The 27,374-nt window shown below is 37.3% G+C and overlaps 3 protein-coding genes across 4 annotated transcripts; 1 reads left to right on the top strand and 2 right to left on the bottom strand.

Annotated features, from left to right (window-relative positions):
* The first annotated feature begins 1,037 nt into the window (after positions 1-1,037).
* Positions 1,038-8,528, top strand: tapbpl (TAP binding protein like). Its single transcript, XM_082150415.1, has 9 exons — positions 1,038-1,250; positions 2,328-2,540; positions 2,632-2,910; positions 5,379-5,579; positions 5,659-5,826; positions 6,885-6,988; positions 7,089-7,317; positions 7,547-7,621; positions 8,266-8,528. Exons 1-9 carry the CDS (start codon positions 1,214-1,216, stop codon positions 8,271-8,273), a joined length of 1,314 nt encoding a protein of 437 aa, XP_082006541.1. The 5' UTR covers positions 1,038-1,213; the 3' UTR covers positions 8,274-8,528.
* Positions 8,529-9,736: 1,208 nt separating this feature from the next.
* vamp1b (vesicle associated membrane protein 1b) lies at positions 9,737-20,812 on the bottom strand. Of its 2 annotated transcripts, XM_082150505.1 has the most exons (5): positions 19,664-20,812; positions 17,162-17,294; positions 16,824-16,982; positions 12,924-12,975; positions 9,737-12,096 (listed from the first exon to the last, which is right to left on the bottom strand). In XM_082150505.1, coding segments are annotated over exons 1-5 (363 nt in total). In that variant the 5' UTR covers positions 19,666-20,812; the 3' UTR covers positions 9,737-12,079. The 2 variants fall into 2 exon arrangements, with proteins under 2 accessions (XP_082006631.1, XP_082006630.1); XM_082150504.1 differs by lacking the exon at positions 19,664-20,812 and having other exon boundaries at positions 17,162-17,668.
* A 122-nt stretch (positions 20,813-20,934) lies between these two features.
* Positions 20,935-26,427, bottom strand: psmd4b (proteasome 26S subunit ubiquitin receptor, non-ATPase 4b). Its single transcript, XM_082150432.1, has 10 exons — positions 26,297-26,427; positions 25,619-25,759; positions 25,399-25,513; positions 24,602-24,688; positions 24,398-24,466; positions 24,085-24,300; positions 23,904-24,012; positions 22,543-22,656; positions 22,379-22,443; positions 20,935-21,575 (listed from the first exon to the last, which is right to left on the bottom strand). The coding sequence occupies exons 1-10, from the start codon at positions 26,401-26,403 to the stop codon at positions 21,402-21,404; spliced, it is 1,197 nt and encodes a 398-aa protein (XP_082006558.1). The 5' UTR covers positions 26,404-26,427; the 3' UTR covers positions 20,935-21,401.
* Between the last annotated feature and the right edge of the window lie 947 nt (positions 26,428-27,374).

Below are 27,374 nucleotides of genomic sequence, written 5' to 3'. Positions count from 1 at the left end.
CTTTTTACATTCACATGTATTCATTTGGTAAACTGTTGACTGACCAATTGAAATTTAGGGCCTTGTGGGCCTTGAAAGTGGTTGTTCTATTATATACTAAGCTGTCAACGGAGGGACAGAAAGCTCTCAGATTTCATCAACAACAAAAACAAATCTTCATTTGTGTTCTGAGGATGAACGAAAGTCTTACGGTTTTGGAATGACAGTAAATAATGACAGAATTTTCATTTTTGGGTGAACTAACCCTTTAAAATTAAAAGTATTATTAAAGATGAATCATGTTTTTTTTGTTATAATGTTGCAATATTTGTTTTTTTATTACTTGTATGAAATTTGCATAAAATATGTACGTGTTTTGGTATAGTCTGTCTGTGCTTGTTCAGGAAAAAAAGAAGAGAACTGAATTTAAAACCACTAATCATATGACATTTGAATATGCTAACACACCCTTTGTCTCTTATTTGTTTCCCAGGCTTTAAGTGTGTAATTATGCAGGAACAGGTGTCTCCATCCCAGTCTATGTATTAAGGAGGTTCGGTCATTAACCCTATGGGGGATTTGCTTGCTGTTGCGGTGTTTTCTAATCGCAAACAATATGAATATTAAAACTTTAAGCATCTGACAAGTTCCCAAACTGGTTTCTGGTGTTTTCTGAGAAACATGATGCAGGTCATATAGGCCTAACCCAGAGCTTGAGAAGTACTGAGGTGCAAAAACAACCTAGACTCATTTCTGTGCTTTTAAAATGTGTTTTAAATTGTATATATTATTTTATCGTTTATTTTAGCCAATATGTTCATATTTTGTAATTTATCAATCTATCTAGTTAGCTAGCTATCACATACTAGCCTACACCTTTGTAGCTTGTACTTCTGTACTTGTATCTTCTTGCATTTGTGCAAGCCTATGCCATATATATTATATGGGCCTATATATAATAGCCTATCTGTAATATCTTATAATTTACATTGTGACTAAACTAAACTGAAAAGTTCACTCTTATTTTGAACCTGCCCATGATGAGGAAGAGCCAAAAGTGAAAGTAGTATATCACCTATTGAAAGCATCGGGGTTCGGGTTTCGAGGTTAGCCTAGCAGAGTTCATGTCTTTGAATGAAATGCGTTTTTGCTCACTTAATGTAAATATATGCATATAATTAGCGACATCTAGCAAAATTATTAGTTATAGGCTATTGGCTGGAGCTGCTCTGTGATGTTAACACTCCTCGTCTTCCTTTCGTTGGTTTATGGTGAGTTTTCGACATTTATTCGTAGGCCTATTCCTATAATCAGCCGAGCTGCTTCCATAGATTTGCATCTATAGATTGTATATTAAATAATGAAATATAAACGTAATGTTTTACGACGTTGAATAATCTATTAATGGATTTCTCTTTCGGTTTTATTTTCAATAGTCTGATTTTGGAAGATTTGGCTCCCCCTGCTGTTTGAAGTGAATGTACTGCCCTAACTAATGTTAAAGGGATAGTTCACCCAAAAATGAAAAATAGCCCATGATTTAAGTTAGCCCTCAAGTCATCCTAGGGGTATATGAAATTCTTCTTTCAAACGAACACAATCAGAGCAATATAAAAAAATGTCCTGGCTCTTCCTAGCTTTATAATGGCAGTGAATTGCTGTTTCTGTTTTGAAGTCCATAAAAGTGCATCTATCCATCATAAAAGTGCATCTATCCATCATAAAAGTGCTCCACACGGCTCCGGGGGGTTAATAAAGGCCTTCTAAAGCTTGTGTAAGAAAAAATATTCATATTTAACACGTTACAAAGTACAATTCTAGCTTCCGGCCAAACGGCCATTTGCAGTACTTACGCCTAATGCACAACTTATGACGTCAGAAGTAGCGTAGTGTGCATGGCGTAGCGTACATATCAGCAGTACGTCGCATTACTCGCATAAGTTGTGCTTTATACTTAAGTTGAATCCGTATGTTCATTTGGCCGTAAGCTAGTTATTTTACTTTATAAATGTTTAAATATGAAAACTCATCGCCTTCGCTTCAGAAGGCCTTTATTAAGCAGCCGTGTGGGGCACTTTTATGATGGATAGATGCACTTATATGATGGATAGATGCACTTTTATGATGGATAGATGCACTTTTATGGACTTCAAAACAGAATTTAACATTCACTGACATTATAAAGCTTGGGAGAGCCAGGACATTTTTTAATGAAACTCTGATTGTATTCGTGTGAAAGAAGAATGTAGGATGACTTGAGGGTGAGTAAATCATGGGCTAATTTTCATTTTTGGGTGAACTAACCCTTTAATACCGCTACTGTGCTAACTACTGTTCTGTCGTCACAGGGCTGGAGGGAGCTGATGTGGTTCTGTCCTGCTCGCTGATCGAAGAGGGGGGAGGGATGGGAGGCATGATGGGCGGGTCGATGTTCAAGCGCACTCCCTCCACGCTGGTGTTCAGGGATCTGGTTGGGAATGCTGATCTGTCACCAGAGCTTGTGACCCCATATAACCCCCCCGAGACCCCTAATGCCGACGATCTGATCTTTGAGTTGATGTGTAAGTGCAGTGAACCTAAAGTCAGCAAGTGAATATGTCTAAATGAAAAACATATAGAATATCTTTCTGTATTGTTTCTCACCCCCCACAGTACCATCCATTCAGATTCCTAATGCAGACTTGCTTCTTCACGCTGATTGTAATGAACAGGAAGTGGTTTGTGAGATCAGCCGTTATGTTCCTCGTGATGCTGAATTGGATTCCCTGCCTGCTCATTTCATTGGCTCAGTTCAGCTGGATGGAGGCGGGATCAGCCTCACGCTGGTCCTGCAGACCCTTCACAGTGAGACCACACAATCCCACACGCAGCCACTTGTGCAGAGTACACTGAACCTGACTCTCAGCCAAGCAGGAACGTTGCTAACAGAGGGTAATGTTGAAATATGTTATTATTATTGGTCTATGTTCATATATACAAAGGCTGCATCCGAAATCGCATACTTCCCTACTATATAGTTGGTGAAAAACAGTATGTGACAAAAGAAGTATGTCTGAATTCACAGTACTCATAAAAGAGTAAGCAAAAAGTACCCAGATGACCTACTTCTTCCGGTGAGATTCGATGGACACTTTACTATCCCATGAGGCCATGGGAGAATTTTTTACTGGCAGTGAAGTGACGTAACTGACGCTGGTAGGTCACATGATAATGACAGCATGGCAGATGTAGTACGTCCGTATTACATTCATACTAACTACACACACTCATGCTATATAGAACATACATTTTTAGTGGCCGTGAAGTAATTACTTATTCAAAATAAGTATTCAAGGGAGTATGTGATTTCGGATGCAGCCACAGTCTTGCCGCGTATAGCTATATGCTATATAGTCAAATATGTTGAATATGAGATGGGTGGAAAAATTATATTCCAGCGCTTTTACGTTCGCTCACAAAACTTTGAGTTCTCTCAAAAAGTTTTATGAGCGAACACACATTTTCTTGGGGGAACATAAACGTTTTCTGATTTTTATACGTTTAGTTTTAATGAATGAATTTTAATACTTATTAAATCACAATTAGATCATAATAATCTAGCAAATTATAGACCCATTTCAAATCTTCCATTTATGTCTAAAATATTAGAAAAAGTGGTGTCCGCTCAACTGGGCTCTTTCTTGCAACAAAATGATATCTATGAAAAGTTTCAGTCTGGATTCAGACCGCATCATAGCACTGAAACTGCGCTCGTTAAAATCACAAATGATTTACTTTTAGCTTCTGACCAAGGCTGTATCTCAATACTAGTTTTACTTGATCTTAGTGCTGCGTTCGATACTATAGATCACACAATACTCTTAGATCGACTACAAAATTATACTGGTGTTCAAGGACAAGCACTAAGCTGGTTCAAATCATACCTATCTGACCGCTACCATTTTGTCTATTTAAATGGAGAAAAATCGATCATAACTCCAGTAAACTATGGAGTGCCGCAGGGATCTGTATTAGGCCCTCTGTTATTTTCAATATATATGATGCCACTTGGAAATATTATAAGGAAACATGGAATTAGTTTCCATATGCTGATGACACTGAAATATATATTTCATCACGGCCGGATGAAAACGCTACATTTTCCAAATTGACAGAGTGTGTTAAAGATATAAAAGATTGGATGACGCGTAATTTTCTTTTATTAAATCCAGACAAGACAGAGGTAATACTTATCGGTTCAAAAAACCGCCCACAAAACCTCGCACAATACAACTTTAACATCATAGGATGTCCTGTTACTTTATCCTCTACAGTAAAAGACCTGGGTGTTATACTCGATTGCAACCTGTCTTTTGAAAATCATATTTCATATGTTACAAAAACAGCCTTTTTCCACCTTAGAAACATTGCTAAGCTACGTAATATGCTATCAGTTTCTGATGCAGAAAAGTTAGTTCATGCATTCATGACCTCGAGACTGGATTACTGTAATGCTTTATTAGCTGGTTGTCCTGCATCCTCAATAAACAAGCTACAGTTAGTCCAAAATGCCGCCGCTAGAGTTCTTACGAGATCAAGAAAATATGATCATATAACACCAATTTTATCATCACTGCATTGGTTACCTATAAAGCTCCGTATTAATTACAAGGTATTGCTACTGACTTATAAAGCCCTAAACGGCTTAGCTCCAGTCTATTTAACGGATCTTCTATCGCCCTATAATCCATCGCGCTCTTTAAGATCACTAAATTCAAGGCTTTTGGTCATACCTAGGATATCCAGAACCACCAAAGGAGGGAGAGCATTTTCACATTTGGCTCCAAAACTCTGGAATAGTCTTCCTGATACTGTTCGTTGCTCAGACTCGCTCTCCCAGTTTAAAACTAGATTAAAGTCGCATCTCTTCAGCCAGGCATTCATATAATCCTACAGTTCAAACTACAATCCGGCCTCTAGCTCATAAATGCCAGAGGAGAACTGGCCCCTGACTGAGCCTGGGTTCTCCCAAGGTTTTTTTTTCTCCATTAGGTCACCTGATGGAGTTTTAGGACACCATTAGGTCACTTGATGGAGTTTTTCGGTTCCTTGCCACTGTTTGCCTTTGACTTGCTCAGTTGGGGATATTTTGGGTATATTTAATTTAATTTTATCAATCAATAAATTCCTCTTGAAACAAACTTTGTTGTATTATTTTAATTTAATACTGTGAAGCTGCTTTGATGCAATCTGTATTGTGAAAAGCGCTATACAAATAAACTTGACTTGACTTGACTTATGCATGTGTAATACAAATGAGAATGATAGTTGTTTCTAATTGGCCTAGATTGCCAAACCTGGCCTATAACACACAAAACAAACACTACACTCATAATAAAAGATCCTCTCTCTCTCCCCAGTTGTGTTTGTGGTGTTCTCGCGTGTCCCGTCCATAGTGGCTCCAATAGGGGGTGATGTGATGTTAGACTGTGGCTTTAGACAGAAGGACTCCGTCCCAGGGCAGGAAGTGGCACTTGAGTGGCGCTTACAACATAGAGGAAATGGCCGTAAAATTCTTGATATGAAAGCGAGGGAGGAGGAGACGGACACGGCACCAGAACGTAAGTGAGAAGTATTCAGATAATTAAAGGAAATGACATGTTTGTATGCTAAATATCACCATACTATTGTACACTACAGTATTTGTGGACCGGGAAGGCACAAGCGCTGACGCAGATCTTCTGGTGAGGGACGGGAATGCGTCTCTGACTATGCAGGGGTTAAAGGTCAAAGATGAGGGCACATATATCTGCACTGTCGGCTCTGGGGAGTTTCAGACTCAACAGATCGTGCAGCTGCACATTACACGTGAGTCTAATCCCAAAATATCCCAGATGTTTCCTGACATTCTATAAAGGTATTTCTTCTGCTGTGCATAGAAGCTTGTTTCTGCCATGGAATAAAGAAAATAATTGAAGAAATCTTCTTATACCGAGAAGAATTGCTCGGTATAAACTTGCAACTGCGAATTGTAAAGTCAGAATTGCGAGTTTATTTATTATCAGAATTCTTAGAAAAAAGTCATCTCACCATTGTGACTTCATATCTTACAGTTCAGTTGAGAGAAAAAAGTCAGAATTGCAAATTGATCTGACTTTATTTCCCAGAATTGCAACTAGGCCTATATCTCGCAGTTCAGACTTTATACTGTTACTCGCAATTATGAATTTATATTTCACAAATCGGAGAAAAAAAAAGTCAGATCTGCGAGACATGCAATTCTGTTTTGTTTTTTTCTTGCAATTGCAAGTTTATATCTCTCTTAGAATTGTGAGATATAAAGTCACAATTCCGAGTTATAATGTCAGAATTGCGGGAGATACACAGAATTGTGAGAAGAAAAAAATCTGAATTATGAGATAAAATTGTTTATTTAATTTAAATTTTATATTTTTTATTCCATGGCAGAAACAAGCTTCCATAGCCATGGAAATAAACTCTTAAAGGGATAGTTCACCCATAAAGGAAAATTATTAACATCCTAAATACACAATTCATATGTTAAAATATGCTTTCTTTCATTCTTTGTTTAGATTATCATATTTTTTAAGCATAATACTTGCTATTTTTATAATGTAATTTCATTGTTTAATATTGAAAGTCTAAAACTGTAAAAAATAAATAAAAAAGAGTAAAAAATGCAATCTATACATGAAATGGAAATGAAAAGTATCAACAGATAAATGCATGATAGGCATGATAAAACTTTTAATGTGAGCTGCCTTCATATAACAAAAAGAAAAACTGAAATCTGTTTGTTTATATAAAAATCCAAACATTGGATTTACAGTAAGTGCTCAAAGTTGAAGAAACCCGTAAAATTGTTCACATCCATAAATCCTAAATCACATTCCATCTTTGCCCAGAACCTCCTCATGTCACACTGTCTGAGGAGAAACTGATATTTCAGGATTCGACACCTCAGAAACTGAGCTGTCATTGTCAGCGTTACTACCCTCTGGATGTGCAGGTCAGCTCACTTTCACAACAGCCACAGTACAAAACCACATTCTGATCTTGTGCAGTTGCCTCGTTTAGTTCAGTGTCCTGACGGCCCTGTGCTCCTGTAGGTGGAGTGGTTATCTCAAGCACCCTCTGCAGAAGAGCCAGTCTCTTTCACAAAAGAATCCTCTCTCTCCAGCCATCGGCAGCACAGTGATGGGACATATTCCCTCTCCTCTTACCTCACCCTACGGCCCGACGAGCACCCACCGGGGACGGTGGTCACCTGTAGGGTCTCTCACTCGGCCCTAGAAACACCGAGTGATGTCAGTCTGACTGCGGACAGAACTGAGCCAAGTAAGAGATTTTTACTCTTTTTTTTCTTTCTTTCTTTTTTACAAATATGCATTTTAAAAATGTAAACCTATTGTAGGAGAGTCCAAAATAAAATTAGGAACCTTTTAAATAGCATAATAGGGGCACTTTAATATGCAACATAGTGATTACTGCAAATGTAGTCATGTCTTAATTTAAATATTCATGAAATCTGTTGCATAAAAGCTGTGGAACTTTTTGAATTTAACAGGAAAAACCTTCTGGACAGTTGTCTTAATGTTGGCGATTTCAGTGGTGTTTTTGTTTCAAGCATTCAGAGGTGCAGGTGAGTTTCGTTTTTTTTTTTTACACATCAACATGTAACTACATGTATAATATTAACTATATATACTACCGTTCAAAAATTTGGGGTCAATAAGATAAAGAAAAAAAAAAAGAAAAAAAAAAAGAAATTAACATTTTTATTCATCAAGGATGCATTAAACCATGACAGTAAATGGTGAAATGTAAAATACTCTTTTACATTATTGTTACAAAAAAAAAAAATCTACTTTAAATAAATGTTGTTCTTTTTAACTTTAATTTTTTCATCAAAGAAAAAAAATTATAAAAATGTTTCCACCAAAATATACATCAGCACAACTGTTTTCAACATTGACAATAATAATAAATGTTTCTTGAGCAGCAAATCATCATATTATAATGATTTCTGAAGGATCATGTGACTCTGAAGACTGGAGTTATGATACAAAAAATTCAGAGGAATAAAAAAAAAATTAAATAAAATACATTTATATTAAATTGTAATAATATGTCAAAATTACTGTATTTTTGATCAAAACAATTCATCCTTGGTGTGCATAACATAAGATACTTTGAGAAACACGAAAACAAATCTTTTGAACGGTACTGTATACCACAAAATAGTGAGGGGACTTAAATGTTAAATGTATTATTATGTCTTTTAAGAGAACTGAGGACCCGTCGTCTTGAAATCTTGGAAGGAGCCATTTTAGTTTTTTACTTGATCCATCTTTCCCCATATGTCTTCCAGTGGATTTATTTTCAGTCATGGTACATTTGTTTAATAGAAGTTAAGTGTCAAAAAAGGTTTCCTGCGTAACTTATTCAATAAATGTAAAATTAATTCCATTGTTTATCTTCTGATCTACTGGATGTTGATTATTTGTTGTACATTTCCCTTGTGTTTGATAAATAAAAACAGAAACAGATCAGGTTTTGTTGATGGTTTTACTGGCATCAGGGACATACAAGCATGCTGGTTATGCCATTACAAGTCTAATCCTGGCATCAGGGCTGATGGCATTACCCCTCTGTTATGGTATATGTTTTCATTCATTCATATTTATACATATAATAATTTGTCTCAATTGATCTTACAAGAGAAATATAAGACATGTCTACAGTCTCCAACAGAACAAAATATAAAAGTCTGTGCTGACGAAGGAATGTGAACCAACAGCTGTATTTTGCATGGCAGTATAGATTATAATTTATGCTCTTTTTGCATTGATTATCTGTTATTTTCTGTACATTTCAGTACATTTTGGCAGGGTTGTAGCATTCACAACTTGTTCCCCAGTGAGGCTTTTCCACAGTACAGGAAAATGAGGCTTATTTTGTACAGGCAGTTAATAGTAATAACATATTAAACATATAAACATATTACTAGTAAAAGAGTCTAACAGTGGGATTATTCTGCCATGCAAGTCAATAGACAACAAATGAACTTCTAACACCTTACGTTTTCTATGTGCACATGTTCTCATTTTTCCCATTTAACACAGTTATAGAATTTTTTTACTGTTTGTTTTCATTAACTTGTGCACCTCCAGGTAAACACACAGAGAAAAAAAGTACCAAAGCTGTCACTGGGGCGGTAGCCTTTCAAAAGATACTATGTAGGGATGGGGAATAAAGCACTGAGGCTTTCCCCTGACTGTGGCCGGGAAAAGATTCAAAGCTTCAAGAGTGTCAAAAACGGCACAATCTGGTGGTTAGTTACAAATTAAAGCAGCCAAAAGCCCGTGAAAAAAGCGATAAATCGGATGAAGCAGCCACCACACACATAGTTTTAAAGGGGACCTATTATGTAAAATTCACTTTTACATGGTGTTTGAACATAAATGTGTCGGCAGTATGCCTATAATGGTAAAAATCCGCCCACTCCTCTTTTTCAATCCCCATAAATCATAAGCAGTGTCTCAGAACAAGCCGTTTGCAGATTCTAGCTTTTGTGATGTCACAAATGCTTAGGCCCCGCCCATGACTGCTGATGGACTCCGCCCTATTAGCATAAACCCCGCCCTGTATGAGCTGTACACTCTCCGCCATGTTTATCTCCTCGCCAGAGCATTTAACAGCCGCATTCAAGAAATCTATTCTTATTAAAGCTGCTAAAGCAGTGAGTGATTTTCTGTTTTTCTTTTGATGTTTGATTCATATTAACAACAATATATGACTTATGACAACAACATATGACTTGTATTACATCTTGTAATAAGGGGCATAATAGGTCTCCTTTAATGTTATGTATAAACAAATAAAAGCCTAACACTTTTTAACACAATTTCTCTCAGATAAATTCATTTACCATTAGAATGTGGCAATAAATGCCAGTATGAATATTGAAATGATGTAATAGAAGAATAATGTACAAGTGTATGACTAACAGTTACATATAGCAAGTATTTTATTTTCCTGAAATAATTTTTATTCCTCATATTACTTTTATGACTGGGTATTTAAAAAAGTAATTAATAGGTTTGATCTAAATGAAAACTTGTAAAGTAAGATCTGGTGTTCGAGCTTTCTGACACGCAAAGCGAATTGTGCATGTGATTGGACAGAAAGTGAGGCTTCGTTTGTCGTCATTTACGTGACTAGATAAAGTATATAAAGTTTTTGCCAAGTCACGCCCCGATACGGGGCTTCACTGGAGATTGTGCTCAGGAAATTGTGCTATGTGATATGTTCCTCAAAGATTCAGTTTCATAAAAAAAAAAAAAAAAATCAGTGTCATACGTAACATCACTACTTATATGTACTATTTTCCCGCCAGTGACCGCTTTTGTAGCTTTTTTTTCTGTGTAAAAAAACAGCTATCTCATTCCATTCTCATAAATTATCTGTCTAGTTGTGTGTTTTTTATTTTAATTTTAAATCTCTATCTAAAAGGTGCAGTAAGCAATTTCTGAGAAACACTGTTGAAAGTGGATCGGACCGAGCACCACAACACACTTGTAGCCAATCAGCATTAGGAGGCGTGTCCACTCATGATGGGGGAGGAGAGAGAGAGAGTGAGCGAGAGGGAGATTTGAAGAAAGACTGTAGAAAGCGAGATGGCTGAGAGACATTACAAAAGAGAAAAGGTCAGATGATTATCACTGGAAAAAGAAGGGTTATGATCAGGGAGGAGCTTTAGGACCCGCGTTAATATTAGAAAAGCTTTCGAGCCGAGACCGAAGTTGGAAGATCTGAAACAGACGCAGAGGTTGAGTTGTTTCTGCTCAATACGTAACATTGGTTTTGCTATGTTTCACAGAACCAAGATATGCTGTTGTTGTAATGTTAGCTACAACAACAAACTCTTGCTTGTATATACTCTTGTGTACTGTCTGTTAATTTTTTGTTCTTCCTTGTCTTTCGTTCATCATTTTAGCTTTAATTTGAAGAGCAATGAAGAGAAGTGTGTGTTTATTTGGGTTGATTTCAAATATCAACAGTGTTTTTCTCAGAATTGCTTACTGCACCTTTAAGTACACATAGACATTTAGAATAAAAGTCAAAGGATGACAGCTCATGAATCGTCTCTAAAAGTAACAGGGTAATGGCAACAGCAGTAGTGATAATAGGATGGGGGCGTATCTGCAGGGACAGATTATGTCAGTATCAATTTATAAAATTTCTCCGAAAGGTCAGATGAGAAAGCTTTGGCATTACAGGGACAGAAAGAATGTTTACCTGACTTTACTATCATCTATTCCCCCACCAACACACACACACACATGCATACACTTTGTCTCTCGCTCTATCTCTCTCTCTCATACTCTACTGTGCAAAGGTCTGTTGAAAATGTATTTGAAAGATTATTTTAATATATCATAAAATGTAATGCATTCCTGTGATGCAAAGCCGAATTTTCAGCATCATTACCGTCTACATTTCCTTCAGAAATCAGGATGTTGATTTTTTCACGATTTTTGGGCGAATAGAAAAGTTCAAAAGAACAGCATTTATTTGTCTTTGCTGTCACTTTTGATCAATTTTATGCTTCCTTGCTAAATAAAAGAATTCATTTCTTTCAAAAATCTCACAGACCCCAAACTTTTGAACGGTAGTGTGCTCCTCCCATGAGCACTGCATCTCCTTTTTCATCCTCCTACCTTGTCTTCACAAGTGTCACCACATTTTTTTCCTTCCTGGCTTCTCCCACTTATTCTTAATCTGTTTTTCTTCTGCTTTCTCTCTCTTTGCTCTTTCTGTGCATTCATGTATGAATGTCTGCAGAAGGTTTGAATAATGCAGGAGATTCCAAGAGGGAGGGAAAAGGAGAGAGGTAGACAGAAACTGAAGGATATAGAGAGCATGTGACGTGTTCTGATACAGGAGAAAGGAGAGACATCTACATACTACAGTCACACCAGTGCAAATGTCTAAATGGAGAGACCTTAGGATTGAAGAAAGAAGTATTTGGGAAATAGGTGGAGCTCATGATTGTGTTTTCTTCGTTCATTTTCTTGTTTGTTGCAGGTGGATCGGCTCAAGAGAAGAAATACACTAGATAAGGAAAGATAAAAAGGGAGTGTGAAAAAAAGGTGCTCGATATTCCATTGCAAAATGTGTCTCTTGTCGGGTTCAGTAGCCATACATACGGTACACTCTAAAAAATGCTGGGTTGTTGGGTCAAATATGGACAAACCCAGCCGTTGGGTTAATTTTTTTTATTACATTTGTAACCCAACGTTTGGGTTTGTCCCAAAATTGGGTTAAACTTTTTTGGAGTGTACCATGATGCACAACTGCTCTCAATGAATAATTCACCGTAATGGTGAATTATTGAGCTTATGCTGAGTTGGTCCAGTCTGAGCTCTAAACACAGTAAAGAGTACAAATACAGTAAACTCGCGCAGGCGGTTGGTCTGAGAACCAGTATGCCTCTAAAGCTAAGCATCACTTAAAGAAGCCTGAGCATCCCAGAATGCTCTGCGTGCCCACGACAGGTAAGCATGTAAGTGTTTGCACATTCAAAACTACCTTCCTTTGCTAAAGAGAAAATGATGTGTAAATAAAGGTATTAGATCATGAATAAATAGTAAATAAATTCTTGAATACGATAAAAGCAATGAAATAAAAATGTAAAAACAATAAATCTTCAGAGCTCAAAGCTTTCATATAAATACAGAAATATAACAGAAATCCAATAATAAATGGTAATAACAGGTAATTGTGCTATTGTAATACAATATAATGTATAATTGCCTTTGTAACAATTAAAACTAACAGACGTTCTGTAATAAGATAATAGGAGAAAATGGCAAAGTTGTCTGATCATAATGTGTAAAAGCAGATGCTTCAATTAACCCATTAAATGATTCGAAACTCACAGAAAATGATTCCAACGAAGAGGACTCCAATGACACCCATAATAATCATCATCTGAGGGAGAAAAAAACAGGCTAAAAATGGTTACAATTACACAATTCATCACTGACTCTACATTACAATAAGGAAGACAGCAACGCAAACACAATCACAAATATCCTGGTTATCAAGACTCATCAGATCAAGAATCTGACAACAAACGCTTACAAATCCTTAAGTTTAAGAGTATGTTAAATATATTTTTAGGTGCCTGCTCGAGCAACTCAAGGATTATGGGATTTGTTAATTTTATCATCTGCCTAGTGTTGTCAAAATTAAACACCTCTGATTGGCCATTGTGTTCAAGCACTCAACATATATGTATGTGATTGGCTACAATGATCAACGCTTCAAAAACATGTTGTCTTCACCGAGTGGCGAGCGCTTACACAGATACACACGAGAGTGTTTGAAAGCAGGCGTCTATCAGCAGATCCGTCTATCAGTGGATATATTAGAGATCCGCTGATATAAGCCTGCTTTCAAACACTCCCGTGTGTATCTGTGTAAGCGCTCGGTGAAGACAACATGTTTTTGAAGTGTTGATCATTGTAGCCAATCACAGACATATATGTTGAGAGTGTGAACACAATGGCCAATCAGAGACACATATAGAACGCGTGAAGACAATGGCCAATCAGAGGTGTTTTAGAACACAATAATTTATGGTGTGGGACAAGGGTGTCCAAACCTGCTCCTGGAGGGCCACTGTCCTGCAGAGTTTAGCCTACTCGCCTAAACACTCCTGTCTGGAAGTTTCTAGTATGCCTAGTGAGACCTTGATTGGCTGGTTCAGGTAGTTTAATTGGGTTGGTGCTGAACTTTGCAGGACAGTGGCCCTCCAGGAGCAGGAAATCGACATCCCTGGTGTAGGGCCTCACTTTGCAGCCAATACAGCATCAATTTGTCTTGTCGGACAGATAGAAGTCAGAGGGATTTTGAGGGATTTCGAGCCATTCTTCTTCCATAACAGTGGCCAGGTCACTATGTGAAGCTGGAGGAGGATAACCTTTTCTGACTTGCTCTTCCTAAATAACCCAAAATGGCTAAAATATTTAGATCTGGTGACTGTGCAGACCATGGGAGATTCAACTTCACTTTCAGGTTCATCAAACCATTCTGTCACAAGTCTTGCTGAGGGCATTATCATGCTGATACACGGCATCCCCTTCAGGGTACAATGTTTGAACCAGATGCACATGGTCCTCCAGAATGGTTCTGTAGTCCTTGGCACTGACGCCCATCAAGCACAGTTGGGAATGCAATGATATTGCAGCCCAAACCATCTCTGATCCACCCCGTGCTTCATTATGGGCACACAACAGTCCAGATGTTAAGCTTCTTTTGGGCTTCTCCACATCATAACTCTCACGGATGAGAAAGACACATTGTCACAGAAAGAAAATGAAGGTGGACTCAGAGGACAATACATGTTTTACATTGTCTACAGCCCAAGATTTGCATTGTTGGCACCAATGAAACTGATATTGACATGAGTGACCAAAAGTTTGGCTATAGCAGCCCGACCATGCATTTTGATTCAGTGGAGCTCCTGACTAACAGTTTTGGTGGAAACAGGAGAGTCATTTAATCGCACATTTAATTCTGCAGAGTTGGGCAGCTGTGGTTTTATGTTTTTTGGATACAATCTGGGTTAGTACATGGACATCCCTTTCAGACAGCTTCCTCTTGCATCGACAGTTACTCCTGTTGGATGTGGTTCTTTCTGTGTGGTAGTACGCCGCAGGGGCGTGGCCACAAAAATGAGTTTTGCCACACCAGATGCCACCCCAAAGTTGCCCAGTGTCTCAGCTCGCATATTTATGCAATGCACAAACAATTTAAGGATTTGGTTTATGGAGGTGCGTAATTTAGTCAACATCCCCATCGGCTCATAATAAAAGTTTATCTTACCTCGATTGGGTCACTTAAAAGCACATATGTAATACGAAATATAATTTGCAATTGTTTGTTTTATGTCTGATGTTAATTTATTCAGATAAATACGCATTTTTGTCCCTGCACTACTATGCAGTTTAAAAGATCAGCATGAATCCACAGACTGGAGCACAGGCTGCGCCTCTGCAGTATAACCGGAGTGTCGAAAGAAGAACGCACTTGTCTTGTCTTTTATTATCAAATCACTGGTGGTGCTTCTGAAATTAGTGAGGGTGCTCTAGTAAAGTGCAGTAATGTGTAAGCAACCATAACAACAGTAACAATGTACAGTGAGATATTTACAAGGTTTACAAGTTATTACTTTTACAAGTAATTGCACAAACTTGCTATAGCCTAGAATGTGCGCAAAATGCACGCCCTTTGTAATCACTAAAGAGCAGTCATTCATCTCAGTTCATCGCAATCTCATAAGTAATCATATAAAGTAAATATGATTGAAGTAATCATATTATAATCAATGAAGCTATCTAAACTGCACAATGAATCTCTTATTTACATCGTGTCAGCACTTTTTTATAATGAGTGGATACGCGAAAACGTGCAGAACTCGCCACTGAACAAAAAATCTGGCGATTTGAGCGATGAGTTGATTCTGATTAACTTTTACACCTCTGATTGGCCACTGCGTTCAAAAGATAAACTGACATGTCTGTGATTGGCTACATTGCTCAACGCTACAAAAACATGTTGTAAATAGAAACCATTGACGCTTTCCTGAGCACAAATTCACACTGGAGCGTTTGCCAAATCTGTTTCGCCAATATGATATATTATTACAGTTTCAACTTAAAAAACTCTTCAACTCTTGCTTTCAGTAGAACCGGGCCTGCTTGTCCAGAGATGAGTGAGAATCTCACATACCAAAGCAATCCTTTCTTTTGAGTTGTGCATTCTGGCAGGTGTAATGGTATCGAATAAATTGTTATTCAAATCATAGGGATTTCAGGAGACACAACTTGCCTTCATGCGGAGAAACAGCCAAATCAACAAAATATGTTGAAGATCTTCGTTGTTGAAATTATTAAAACGTTACTTTATTTTATTTTTATTTTTTTAAATGGTTGACAATTTAGTTGTGACGTCTCTGAGATTAACGTCACCTCAATAAAATAGTTCCCACTCGGTTGAAATCGCGAGACCCCCTAGAATCATCACCAGCATTTGCCCCGCTAGCGACGGCCCTGCATGTAAGGGGTGCAGGATCTGCAGACCATTTTGAATAAGTTTTAATTAGTTCAAATCCCTAAGTGGGAGTATATGAGCAAAAATAGTAATGCATCAATTACAAAAACATATACATGTTCAGTCATCTAATTTTTTCCATCTCACAGCAGATTTCAAAAATACATTCTTAATAAATCCTTAAACAGAAATTTAAAAACATCCTCAGCAAGGCAGTTTACTTTACATATTAATAATCTAGAGTAACAAAAATCCTACTCATAAGTAGTAGACAGTACACAAAGAGATGGACGATTTCCAAAGTTTCTCTGCATCAATCGGTAATTAGCAAAACCCAGAAGCTCCAGTTTACACATATTAACTAATTAACACTAGCAGCTGTTCTGAGCAAAATCGCTGAGCACAGCATGAGCACTGACCTATTTACTTCCGCATGTTATTTCATAGAGCTCTGAGTACAGTAGAATTATCTATGTAGGCTACTATTATTCATATTTTGAAATAGTTTCAAATTTTTTACAAATGTTTTCATTTTCAAGTTGTAGTTTTGTTTACTTTTATTATTTTGTTGTTATGATTATTTCCTATACAGCTTTATTAAAAAATATATATTTTTATTTTTATTTAGTTTTAGTACTTCAACATTAGTACTTCAACTATAAGTTTTTCATCTAATATTTATATTTAATTTCAGCTTTATTAATATAATCAGAATGTCCCACCTTGCAGTTCTTCCACCAGTATTTGTTCTTGAGTTTGGCAGCACAGCTTTCGAACTGTGAAGCCCCGGCCTGCAGAGCATCTGCCCTGTCGTCTAGCTCAGACAGCTTCTGGTCTCTCTCCAGAACCTTATCCACATTCACACGCATGATATCCACCACCTGCAAGACCACAAACACACAGAAGACATGAGGCAAGAAACATCGCCACTGAACACTTGTGTTCCAAAAGCATTGGTTCATAAGGAAAAAAAGAAAAGTATACAGAAAGTCTGCAAATCTGCACATCTTGCCCATCCATAGCTAATCCTTATATCTCTTTTCCATAAACACTCACTCACCTCCTCCACTTGTGCTTGTGTCTGCTGTAGTCTGCGGTTGCTGGTGGTGTTTGGAGGAGGAGGAGGACCGGCTCCTCCAGGGCCACCTGGGGCTCCAGGAGCACCTGCTGGGTTGGCATCATCTGCAGAAGACCTGAACATCCGAAGACAATCATGACACATAAAAACTGCTGACTGAATTTGCTTAACCCTTGCAAAAATTAACCATTTGTATAACAGTTTTAATGCAAATACCATGGTTAAACTAGTTAAGCAAAACAATAGTTCATTTATGGTTACCATGGTTTAACTACAATAACCATGGTTTTGGGGTTTTATTTGTTGTAAGACCATGGTTCATTTTCATAATATTTCTGATTTGATGTTCCAGTTATGTCAAACACTAATAATGTTAATTAGTCCGTTCATTTCTTCTTTTATTTTAAGGTCTAAATTTTTGGTCGACCGATATGGGTTTTTCAGTGTCTATACCAAGGCTGATTATGTAGGCTACTGTACACGTGTAGGCTATAAGATAACAATAAAGGTTCAATCTTTATTATCCACTGAATCCTGGTTATCAGTCTGTATAACAGGAAGGTCTAGTTTATATACTGGCCTACCAAAAAATGTAAGGCCTGGTTTCACAGACAGGGCTTAGATTAAGCCAGGATTAGGTCTTAGTTCAATTGACCTCTCGCCGGCCCCTCCCCCAAAACGGCCATTGTCACAATCACACATCATAGCAACCGTTACTATGTGAGTGGGTCCGACAAACATTCTCCAAGCAAGATGGTGAAGCGGTGCGTCCACGGCGTTTGTAAATATGTGGAATAAGGGCTGCCTCCGACAAAAAAAAACATTTTATAGTCTACTATAGTTACTCACTTAAGCCATTAGTGGACAAATCGCCCCTTTATATTAATTGAATTACTTAAATACAGGATAATGAGCGTTTACGTAATATAGCCGCACTCAAGTGCACGACCGCACGCATAAAGCTTGCCACAAAGAACCGGTAAAAGTAATTTGGTCAGTAAGATTTTTAAAGAAATTAAGACAAGTAATAGGCAAGGATGCATTCAATTGATCAAAAGTGACAGTATAGACATTTATAACGTTAGAAAAGCTTTCTATTTCAGAAAACTCTGAAACTTTCTATTCATCAAAAAATCCTGGAAAAAAAATGAAAAAAGTTTTCTACATTGATAACAATCAGAAATATTTATTGAGCAGTAAATCAGCGTATTATTGCCTCAGGTAGGTTGCATGTTTTCTTGCGTGGGTGGATGTTGGAATCAATAATCACGTTGTTTGCATTCGCCTAAACTGATTTGCAGAAATCAAAATGCTGACATTGAAAGTCCCGCTCGGAGCGGTAAATCAAACAATGATTTGTCCCTAAATAATGATATATTATATCATAATATATGATATATTATTATTATTGATAGGATGATAACAGCACTGCTGCTGTATCAGTCAGTGGTTAGATCAGCTTTGCAGTACAAAAAAAACAGGACAAGGGAGATATAAATTATGCATTAATTATGACAAATAAATTATGCCCAAAATACGGGACATAACGTTAGTTTTTTCCCTTCCCCAAGAACAAAGCACATAACGTTAGCAGGGCTGAACTGGAACAAAAAAATAAAAATCAAATTTGCTAATAAAAATGAGCAAAATATAGCTAACAGCTCAGATAACTGCGATTGTCTGCAACAAATCGGAGAAAATCAAGACAGAAGAAGAGGTCTACGATGCGGATGCTGGTTGATCACAAACTTCCAAGATGCCGTCTCAAGTGTGTTTATGTCGATTGCGTGGGTATTAGAGATTTTTTTGCGATTGTCATGGGGTTTCTCAGATTTCGCTTGAGACAGGTGTTGTGCCTCGATAGTAGTCGTGTCTCGTTCATTGCGTATTTTTATATTTTGAATATATCCCTCCACTGCATACTGTAACCCCTTTTGCCTCGATCTGGAGGATATCGCGGAGGTATTGCTCCAGAAAAGGTCACGGCAATCTGTCGCGCTGGTTCAAGTGGTTGTGTTTGACCATTATTTGTTTGTCGGACGTAGCAACAGTAACTAGGGGGCGGGGCTCGGCGAAAGGCTAATTAGCCTAGGACATTTAAGTAGCTTTTATAAACGAAAAAACATTACTGGTGTGCATCTTCAGACAAAACAATGGCACTGATACATTTTAAGATAGATCAATGGAAGTTGAGTTCAGTTAAAACAGTTTAAACGTGCATTTTAGTCTGGGACTAGGATTAAGCCTCATCTGTGAAACCGGGGGTAAAAATATAAACATTTAATCGTGACAGTTTATAGGCAACCGAGATCCATGACTCCAGCATCTCCAACAAATCAATTAAAAAAATGTAAGTCACTCACACTCATGGGAAATTAAGCCTGAAAACTGTTTACAAAGTTGCATACGTAACGTTAGGTCAATAGGCTACTTGTAGCAAAAAAAAAAAAAATGGTAGAGTACAGAGTTTGCAAAAATACTTACATTCTCTTTCAGAGTACCTCGCCGAAGGGAATAAAGTCAAAAGGGGATAAAATTCAAATTAAAACAGCGAAGAAGCGGTAGAAATGGTTAAATTAGGAAGGAGAGACTGATATGCGGTATTGAAGCGGCTTGCTGCTGATGCAGGATCCCCGCGCGAGTCATCAGTGAGCTTGGCGCATTATCGAGGCACGCGCTGGACAGTTAAAGCGGTCGCGTGCTCGGACGCACGAGCGCATACATAAACGTTCAGTTGCGCCTTGAGGGAACTCCAGTAACGGATTTCTCTCTTTTCAGTTTTCTCTCCAAAAAGTTAAAAATTTCAACGTGAATTAGAGAAACACAATGGTTAATTATAACATACAGAATGCAGTGCGGGCTAATTTTGAGTGCTCTCACTGGTTTGTAGGTTAGTGCAGTAAATGTGCGCGCGCTGCGCTCCTGCACTGCGTCGCTACTGTATCTGAACTCATGAGGATGATGATGATGATGATGATGCGCTGCGTGTTTTTACTACCCCCATCCTCTCTCTCTCTCTCTCTCTCTCTCTCTCTCTGCCTATACTGCGGTACTTCAATGAGTTCAGAGTGCTTAGTCGGCTTGTTCTTTCTAAGGGGATTTTTTTCTCTCTCACTGATAATTCGTTTCTCCACATCCCCCTCATGCTATACTTCTCAAGTCCTGCATATAGGCGAGTATGGGTCTCATGGGCCTGGTTTCACAGACAGGGCTAAGATTGAGCCAGGATTAGGCCTTAATTCAATTAGGACATTTAAGTAGCTTTTATAAACATGCATTAGAAAAAAGAAAAAAAACCTTTCCTGATGTGCATCTTGAGACATACAATGGTACTACTGACATATTTTAAGATATCTCGGTGCAAGTTGCTTTCAGTTAAAACAGCTCAAACATGCATTTTAGTCTGGGACAAACTTAAACCTCATCTGTGAAACCGGGGGATAGTCTAATAAACATCAGGGTAATATTCTGACTCATCCCTGCATCCATGCACTTAATCCAAACTGGGTTTTATGAGGCGGTTAACTAATTATTTAATAAAAATGCTGCATAACATATTATAGAGCATTATGATCACTTTGGTGGATGAAATGCAGACTCAAAATGTTCAAAAGGAATTTGTCAGTCTCAATTTGGCCATGTTTTAGTCATTGAATCACTACTGGCAACTGAACCTAAAATCAAAGGATTGTGATATTTTTTGCCTTTTTGCACAGAAAAACAGAGCACCTTCAAAAAACATCACAACTACTATCTTTAGATTCATAACAAAGCCCTTTATTAAAAAAGGAACTGAAAATAGTGATACAAAATTGACAAAGAAACCATAACAATAAGTCATCCAAAAACCACAAGAGAAATTATAGTTGGGTGGCATAAAGTAACCTATCTAGCAAACTGAAGTGAGCGCTACTATTTGAAGTAGTGCGTGACCATTTTTCTGCTCCACTAAATAGGTTCAAGATCAGATGTTACTAAATAGGAACAAATGAAGATGATCATTCACCATTACATGTAAGAAGTGTTTTATGGATATTCTTTTCTGTCAATAAACTTTGTTGTTAGTCTGTTCTGTTGTTCCTCCCTCTAACAATTGTTAAGAAAACTCTTATTGAATCATTATTCTTGCTTTTTTAATCAGTTATATATGCATTGTGTTCATCTCTATCCATCATCCAGTTGGAAACCCTTAATGCCCTTGTCCTCTGTTTGGACTGTTTCTCTATTTCTTCTCATCCTCTTTCTTGCCCTCAGGTGGTTTTGTTCTGTTCTGGGACGCTAGAGAGCCCATGGCATTACGGATGGCTTCATTGTTGGGGTCGACTCCGGGAAGGTTCTCCAGCACACTCTGCAGAAAGTCTGGATCCTGCATCACATCGTAATCCTCCTCATCCTCCTACAGAACACACACAAAGAGTTTCAGTTGGGCACTTTCATGACATTGTGCCAGGTTATATGCGATTATGCATTTACCATGTGACAAATTGGCAAATAGACAAATAAGCAGTACCTAATTAATATGTAATTAGGCTGAGTTTGCATGTTTTGATGTGCATATGTTCTTGTTCAAGAAATTACAGCGGCTGTTGCATTTCTATCGTACATAAGTGACCAAATATTAAAGATTAAGAAGAAATTTGAATTAAATGTTTGGTCAATACACAAGGATTTGATCATGCCGTAACTATTACCAGGCCGTACATAAGTTATGTTTATATTAGTTTAAATCATTTATTTTACAGGCTGTATTTTAACAGTGTTTAATAATACCCATATGATTACTTTGATGCTTTATTTGAACCAATTATTATCACTTGTTATTATATTTTGAGTCATTTTAAAGGCTGTTGTTCACTTGGATCTATTTTTATTACCACACATTTTTATCCCATTACTCAATTAATCGATGGAATAATCGGTAGAATACTACATTACTAAATGAATCGATAGCTGCAGCCCTAATATATGGCGTTGCATTCTGCGTTCTACTCACAAAACTAATAACATGTAATGTTTCCGTTATTCTGTTTTGTGTGGTTTTGACTCGCATATGTAGCAATGGCTTTTGAATGATGGGAATGAAGAATTTGCAGCTGCTTTTGATTATTCCCACAACATGACTGTGTTTCGATCTAAAATTCTCATCTCCTCTCTATAAGAAAGCACATCTGGTTGGAGGAAAAGAGCTGTGAAACGCACCTTAGGAGCTTCACTGTCGGCTGCTGCACTTGTTTCCACATCCATGGCCTCTGAACAGCCAAACTCTGTGCACAAAGACAAACATGTGGTTGTATAAAAAAAAAACATATAAAAATGACTAAGAAAAACAAAAACAAGAAATTATGAAGAGTAATAAGCCTGACCTCCTCCTTGCATGGACATCTGTAGGGCATATGCGATCTGTTCATCCTCCGTCATGCGGCTGAAATCGGGCAGAGCAGGAGCCGTCGACATCTTCAACAGGGCATTTTCAGACTCTAAACACAAATACAGAAGACATCAGGTCACATTAAACAGACTTCTAATAAAACAATCTTATACGGTTAAAATACATATGGTTCACTCTTCAATTTGGAGCATAGAGAAACTTTCCTTATACACAACTCAACAAATATGTTATGTTTTTCGGAGCGTGTCGAGAAATCTCTGAAGCTTTCAGTAAAGCGCGTATCGAGGCTTGTATCGCTTTAGACCAATGACTCCACTGATGACGTCCGAAGCCTCGCTTCGGCCGGACTGGTTCAGGAAGCGGTTTGAATCTTGCCGCGACATTTTGATAGATATATAAACCCATGGTTTAAACCCAGCCACTTTCCAGTTTTAGAATAATTATATTGCCCCTCCTGCCTATTATGACCAAATAATTGATTTACACACATTTGATAGCCCCATTCATTTCAAGCCAATACGTTTACAACACAGTTATGTTATACAATCATTATATACCACCAGAAAGTACACATTATATTCATATACATAGATTAGTCTATGTGGAAATCGATTTTTTCTTCACCGTTATTTCTAAGCCTTAACTGGCGCAAAATACAGTGTATCACAGATCACATCAGGTCATATGTAATGGATCTGCTTGTTTTACACTCTTTGATCACCAGGTGGTATTGTGAGCAAATGAAGCCTGGAGAAATTAACCCCACTTGGCTGAAAAGCTTCAACGCTTCATGAGGCTTCATCTCACCAACACTAGTCACGTGATCCTTCAGAAATCATTCTAATATGCTGATTTGATGATCAAGAAATATTTCTTATCAATATTGAAAACTATTGTGGTGCTTAATATTTTGTGGAAACGGCACTACAATTTTTTCAGGATTCTTTGATAAATGCTGTTCTTTTGAACATTCTATTCATTTAAAATAAAAATGATTCGTAACAATGCCAACATTTTCACTGTCATTTCTGATCAATTTAATCCTTGCTGAATAAAAGTATTATTTATTTTTTTATATATATATATAAAGTACTAAACTTTTGTGTGTTCTTCTGAGAAACTATGCGTTCGCTAGCAAAGAATTCGAAAGTTTTGCGAGTGAATGCAAAAGCATTGAAAATTTTTATTCCCATCTCTAGAATTTTTCTATCACCATGTCCTTTTAGGGGCTCCACTTAAACCAAAAACCCACAGCTACACTTGTCAGTGACCCCGATGTGTCCACAAACCCCATCTGGTTCAATCCTCATTTAACCATGCCCCTCCTTCTCTCACCATCTGCAGTGGGTGATGCGACTCCAACCTCTGCAGCTGAAGCCACTGTTACCCTGCGAGCTTCCTCCTCCTGCCTCTGTCTCTGCTCCTCCATCGACACACGCAGAGCCTGGAACAGAGACACAGACAGTTATAATCTGGAGCATTTCTAGCAGAGGAGTTTGTCCTGTGTGCTACTAACCAGAGCGAGCTCAGGGTCTGCGCTGGGGTCCACTCCAAACTCGAAGTCACTGGGACCCAGGCCGATGATGGTGCCACCCTCTCCAGCCATGATAGGAGAGGACAGAAGAGCATCTGCTAGGCTCGGGCCCGGAGGCACCGTTACCAGGTGAGAGCCTACACCCTCCTTTCCATTTAGGGTGTTCACAAACACGGTCAGCTTATCCGTGTTGAACTCCTAAAAGACAAAAAGAAAATGGGAGTAAATTACATGGAAAAATAAGTAATTTCTGGAGGAGAGTGGTAGAGTTCATTCCCTCAGAATAAATGTTCACCTCTTCTCCAAAGTTAACAATGTCAACGCTGACTTTTTCCTTCTTCAAACGTTTTGCCATTTTCACCAACTGAGAGAGAGACAGGTCGGAGGCACAAATGAGAAGGTCACTAACAGATTATATTAGCCTTTTTTTAATTCAAACTCATACGGCGCAATGTTTACACCCAAGATGCATGAAGAAGAAAAAACACATCTTTCTCACATCTTTCTCCAGGTCCTCCACAGGGCTTCCCACAAAAGCAATGATCCTCATCTTATGGTTCTTTCCCTGTCTGTGTTTCAATGCCAGCTGTGAAACAGTGAAGAGCGGAGAGAATCAGAAATATAAGTGTATAGAGGACATTAAGAAAAAGTTATATAATAAAATAAAAAGAAAGAAATATCTATACATTTAACATCTTATTTCAAAAGATCAATAAGTATATATGTATATACAGACACACGTACATACATACATATAATCTTTTGAATATTTGAAGTATATAATAGGAAAATGTGTGTGTCTGTGTACATATACACACATTTTGCTATTATTTACTATTTAATTTCAACAGATATTACACACACACATATACATATATATCTTGATCTTTTGAAATAAAATAGTAAAATGTTTTATGTAAATATCCTGTAACATTCTGAACTTAAAACTTAACTATAAAAAGGCCGTTTATAGCAACCAAGCTGCCAAAACAATAACTAACTTCTGAGGTTTGATGTTGTTACTCATTTCACATGCAAATAATTCATAAGAAATTATGTTCCTAAAAGGATGATCATACAAATTTGAAAGTTAAGGTAGCAAAAATCAAACAATTTCATTCTAAGGCTCAGACATAAGGTGTAAAAATGGTCATCTAAAGTAAATTATGACCGTTTTTGGTGCAAGAAATCATGGTTACAATTGTGGATCTTAGTGGCAAAATAAAAGCAAACACTTATACAAAATAGATATTACAATAGATATAATGGAATTGTGCTGTGATCCGGCCCACTCACATGTGCTACTCTGATGCCAGTACAGAAGCAGATGACTCCTATGGGCTGAACGGCATGAAGCTTCGACAGGATCCGGCCCGTGTCAGGGGTCAGTGTGGTAAGGACCTCACAGTTACTGAAACACACACAGTGGAGATTCTTCTATAGATTCTCTCATACACAATAATCCCAAATTATACCTGTTAGTAACATAAATAAAGTATAAAAAACACCATCCTACTTGGCCATAGTGATGAGCCCCACGTTGTTTTCTGGGTTACTCCGAGTTTTTGAATGACAGATGATGTTGACAGCGTCTTGCTGGGCCTGAAGTCTGGTAGGTAAGAAGTCTCCATTGCGCATATATTCACTGTTGTCCACACTAGAAATAATAAACACACACAAACACATATACATATACATATATATATAAATAATGTCCATTGTCCACTCAACATAGGAATGGTTCTATTTAATATTTAAATATAAAATCTTGTTAATACAAGGCTGAGGACGCCATCCAGACTAAAGAGTTTATTATGCTAGGAAATTGAAAGTAAAAAGAAGGATTTTAAAACCTATCTGGAGAGTTATTTATACAAAAACCTAAATTGTTACAAGAAAATAAAACTAACAAACCCATTTACATTCAAAACTAATTCATTTCATAATAGGACAACTCGCAGCTATGAGCTTTCTAACGTTTTCCCCTCATAACATGTCAACACAAAGAAGCTGTTTAACAAGCTGAGGTTCCATCATGACTAAGGAAAACCGCACATCTGTCATTCTGTTCAAAACAGCCGCTCTCTCAACTCCAATTCACAACACTTCACTACACAATAGCCTAACATTTCAAACACATCACGTTTATCAAACTAAATCTGATGTTTGAAGAATATAAAGTAATTTTTCTTACCAGACCATAGTACTTTCAAGCACCATCTTGAAAATGTTATGTCGCTCTACGTGACGTAAGCGCGTAAGTGGACCCTTATTGGTTAAAGTAGCGCTGATAGGAATCATGGGAAATGTAGTTCATAATGTATTCAACTGACACCAACTACTTTTCGCAAAATATGTATTATTTTCTGACATTTTCATTTCATTTACAAATGCAGCGTGTGTGCTGGCTAGCATTCATTGTAATTTTGGTAACACTTATAAACACAATAAGGAAACACAAGGTTTCATTTAACATTAGTTAAAGCAGGACAAGTTCGGTATTTTACACTTAAAGCCCTGTTTTCAGATCGTTTCTGATGAATACAATGGTTAAGATTGAAATTTGGACAAATGCTGCTGGCCCGAGAATTTTCGGTTTCTGTGGTAGCACTCCATTGACTTGTATTGGATGAAAAACTACGATAAAACCTGTTGGAAAGCATCTTTTGCAGCGATTTTTGTGTTTTGTGTGTTTTTGCGATTGTTGCAGCGATTCTTGTCCTTTAACTACATTATAATGAACTAACAATGAAAAATAACATTTATTAATCTTAATTTCAACATTTATTAATACGTTAAAATGAGCTTGAGCTAATATGAACTAACAATAAAGTTGTATTTTTATACAACTTTATTGTTAGTTAATTAACGTTAAAGATAAATACTGTAACAAATATATTCCTAACTGTTAATGTTAGTTAATGCATTGGTTAATGCTGATTTGCTGATCAAAAAACATTTCTTACTAACTATCATCAGGGCATTTTCAGACTCTAACACAAATACAGAAGACATCAGGTCACATTAAACACTGACTTACAAAACAGTATTACAGTAAAAAAAAAAGTAGTAATAATAGTAATACTGTGGAATATTATTACCGTTTAAAATACCTGTTTACCATTTTAATATACATTTTTAAATATAATTTATTTCTGTGATTGTAAAGCAACATTTTCAGCACCATAACTTCAGTCTTCAGTGGAGTTTTATACAACTTTATTGTTAGTTAACTAACATTAAAGATAAATACTGTAACAAATATATTCCAA

This window comes from Leuciscus leuciscus (assembly GCF_965113295.1).
Source record: "Leuciscus leuciscus genome assembly, chromosome: 20".
Classification (NCBI taxonomy): domain Eukaryota; kingdom Metazoa; phylum Chordata; class Actinopteri; order Cypriniformes; family Leuciscidae; genus Leuciscus; species Leuciscus leuciscus.
The sequence above is the reverse complement of the archived record's forward strand: the minus strand, read 5'-3'. Positions and strand labels throughout refer to the sequence as shown.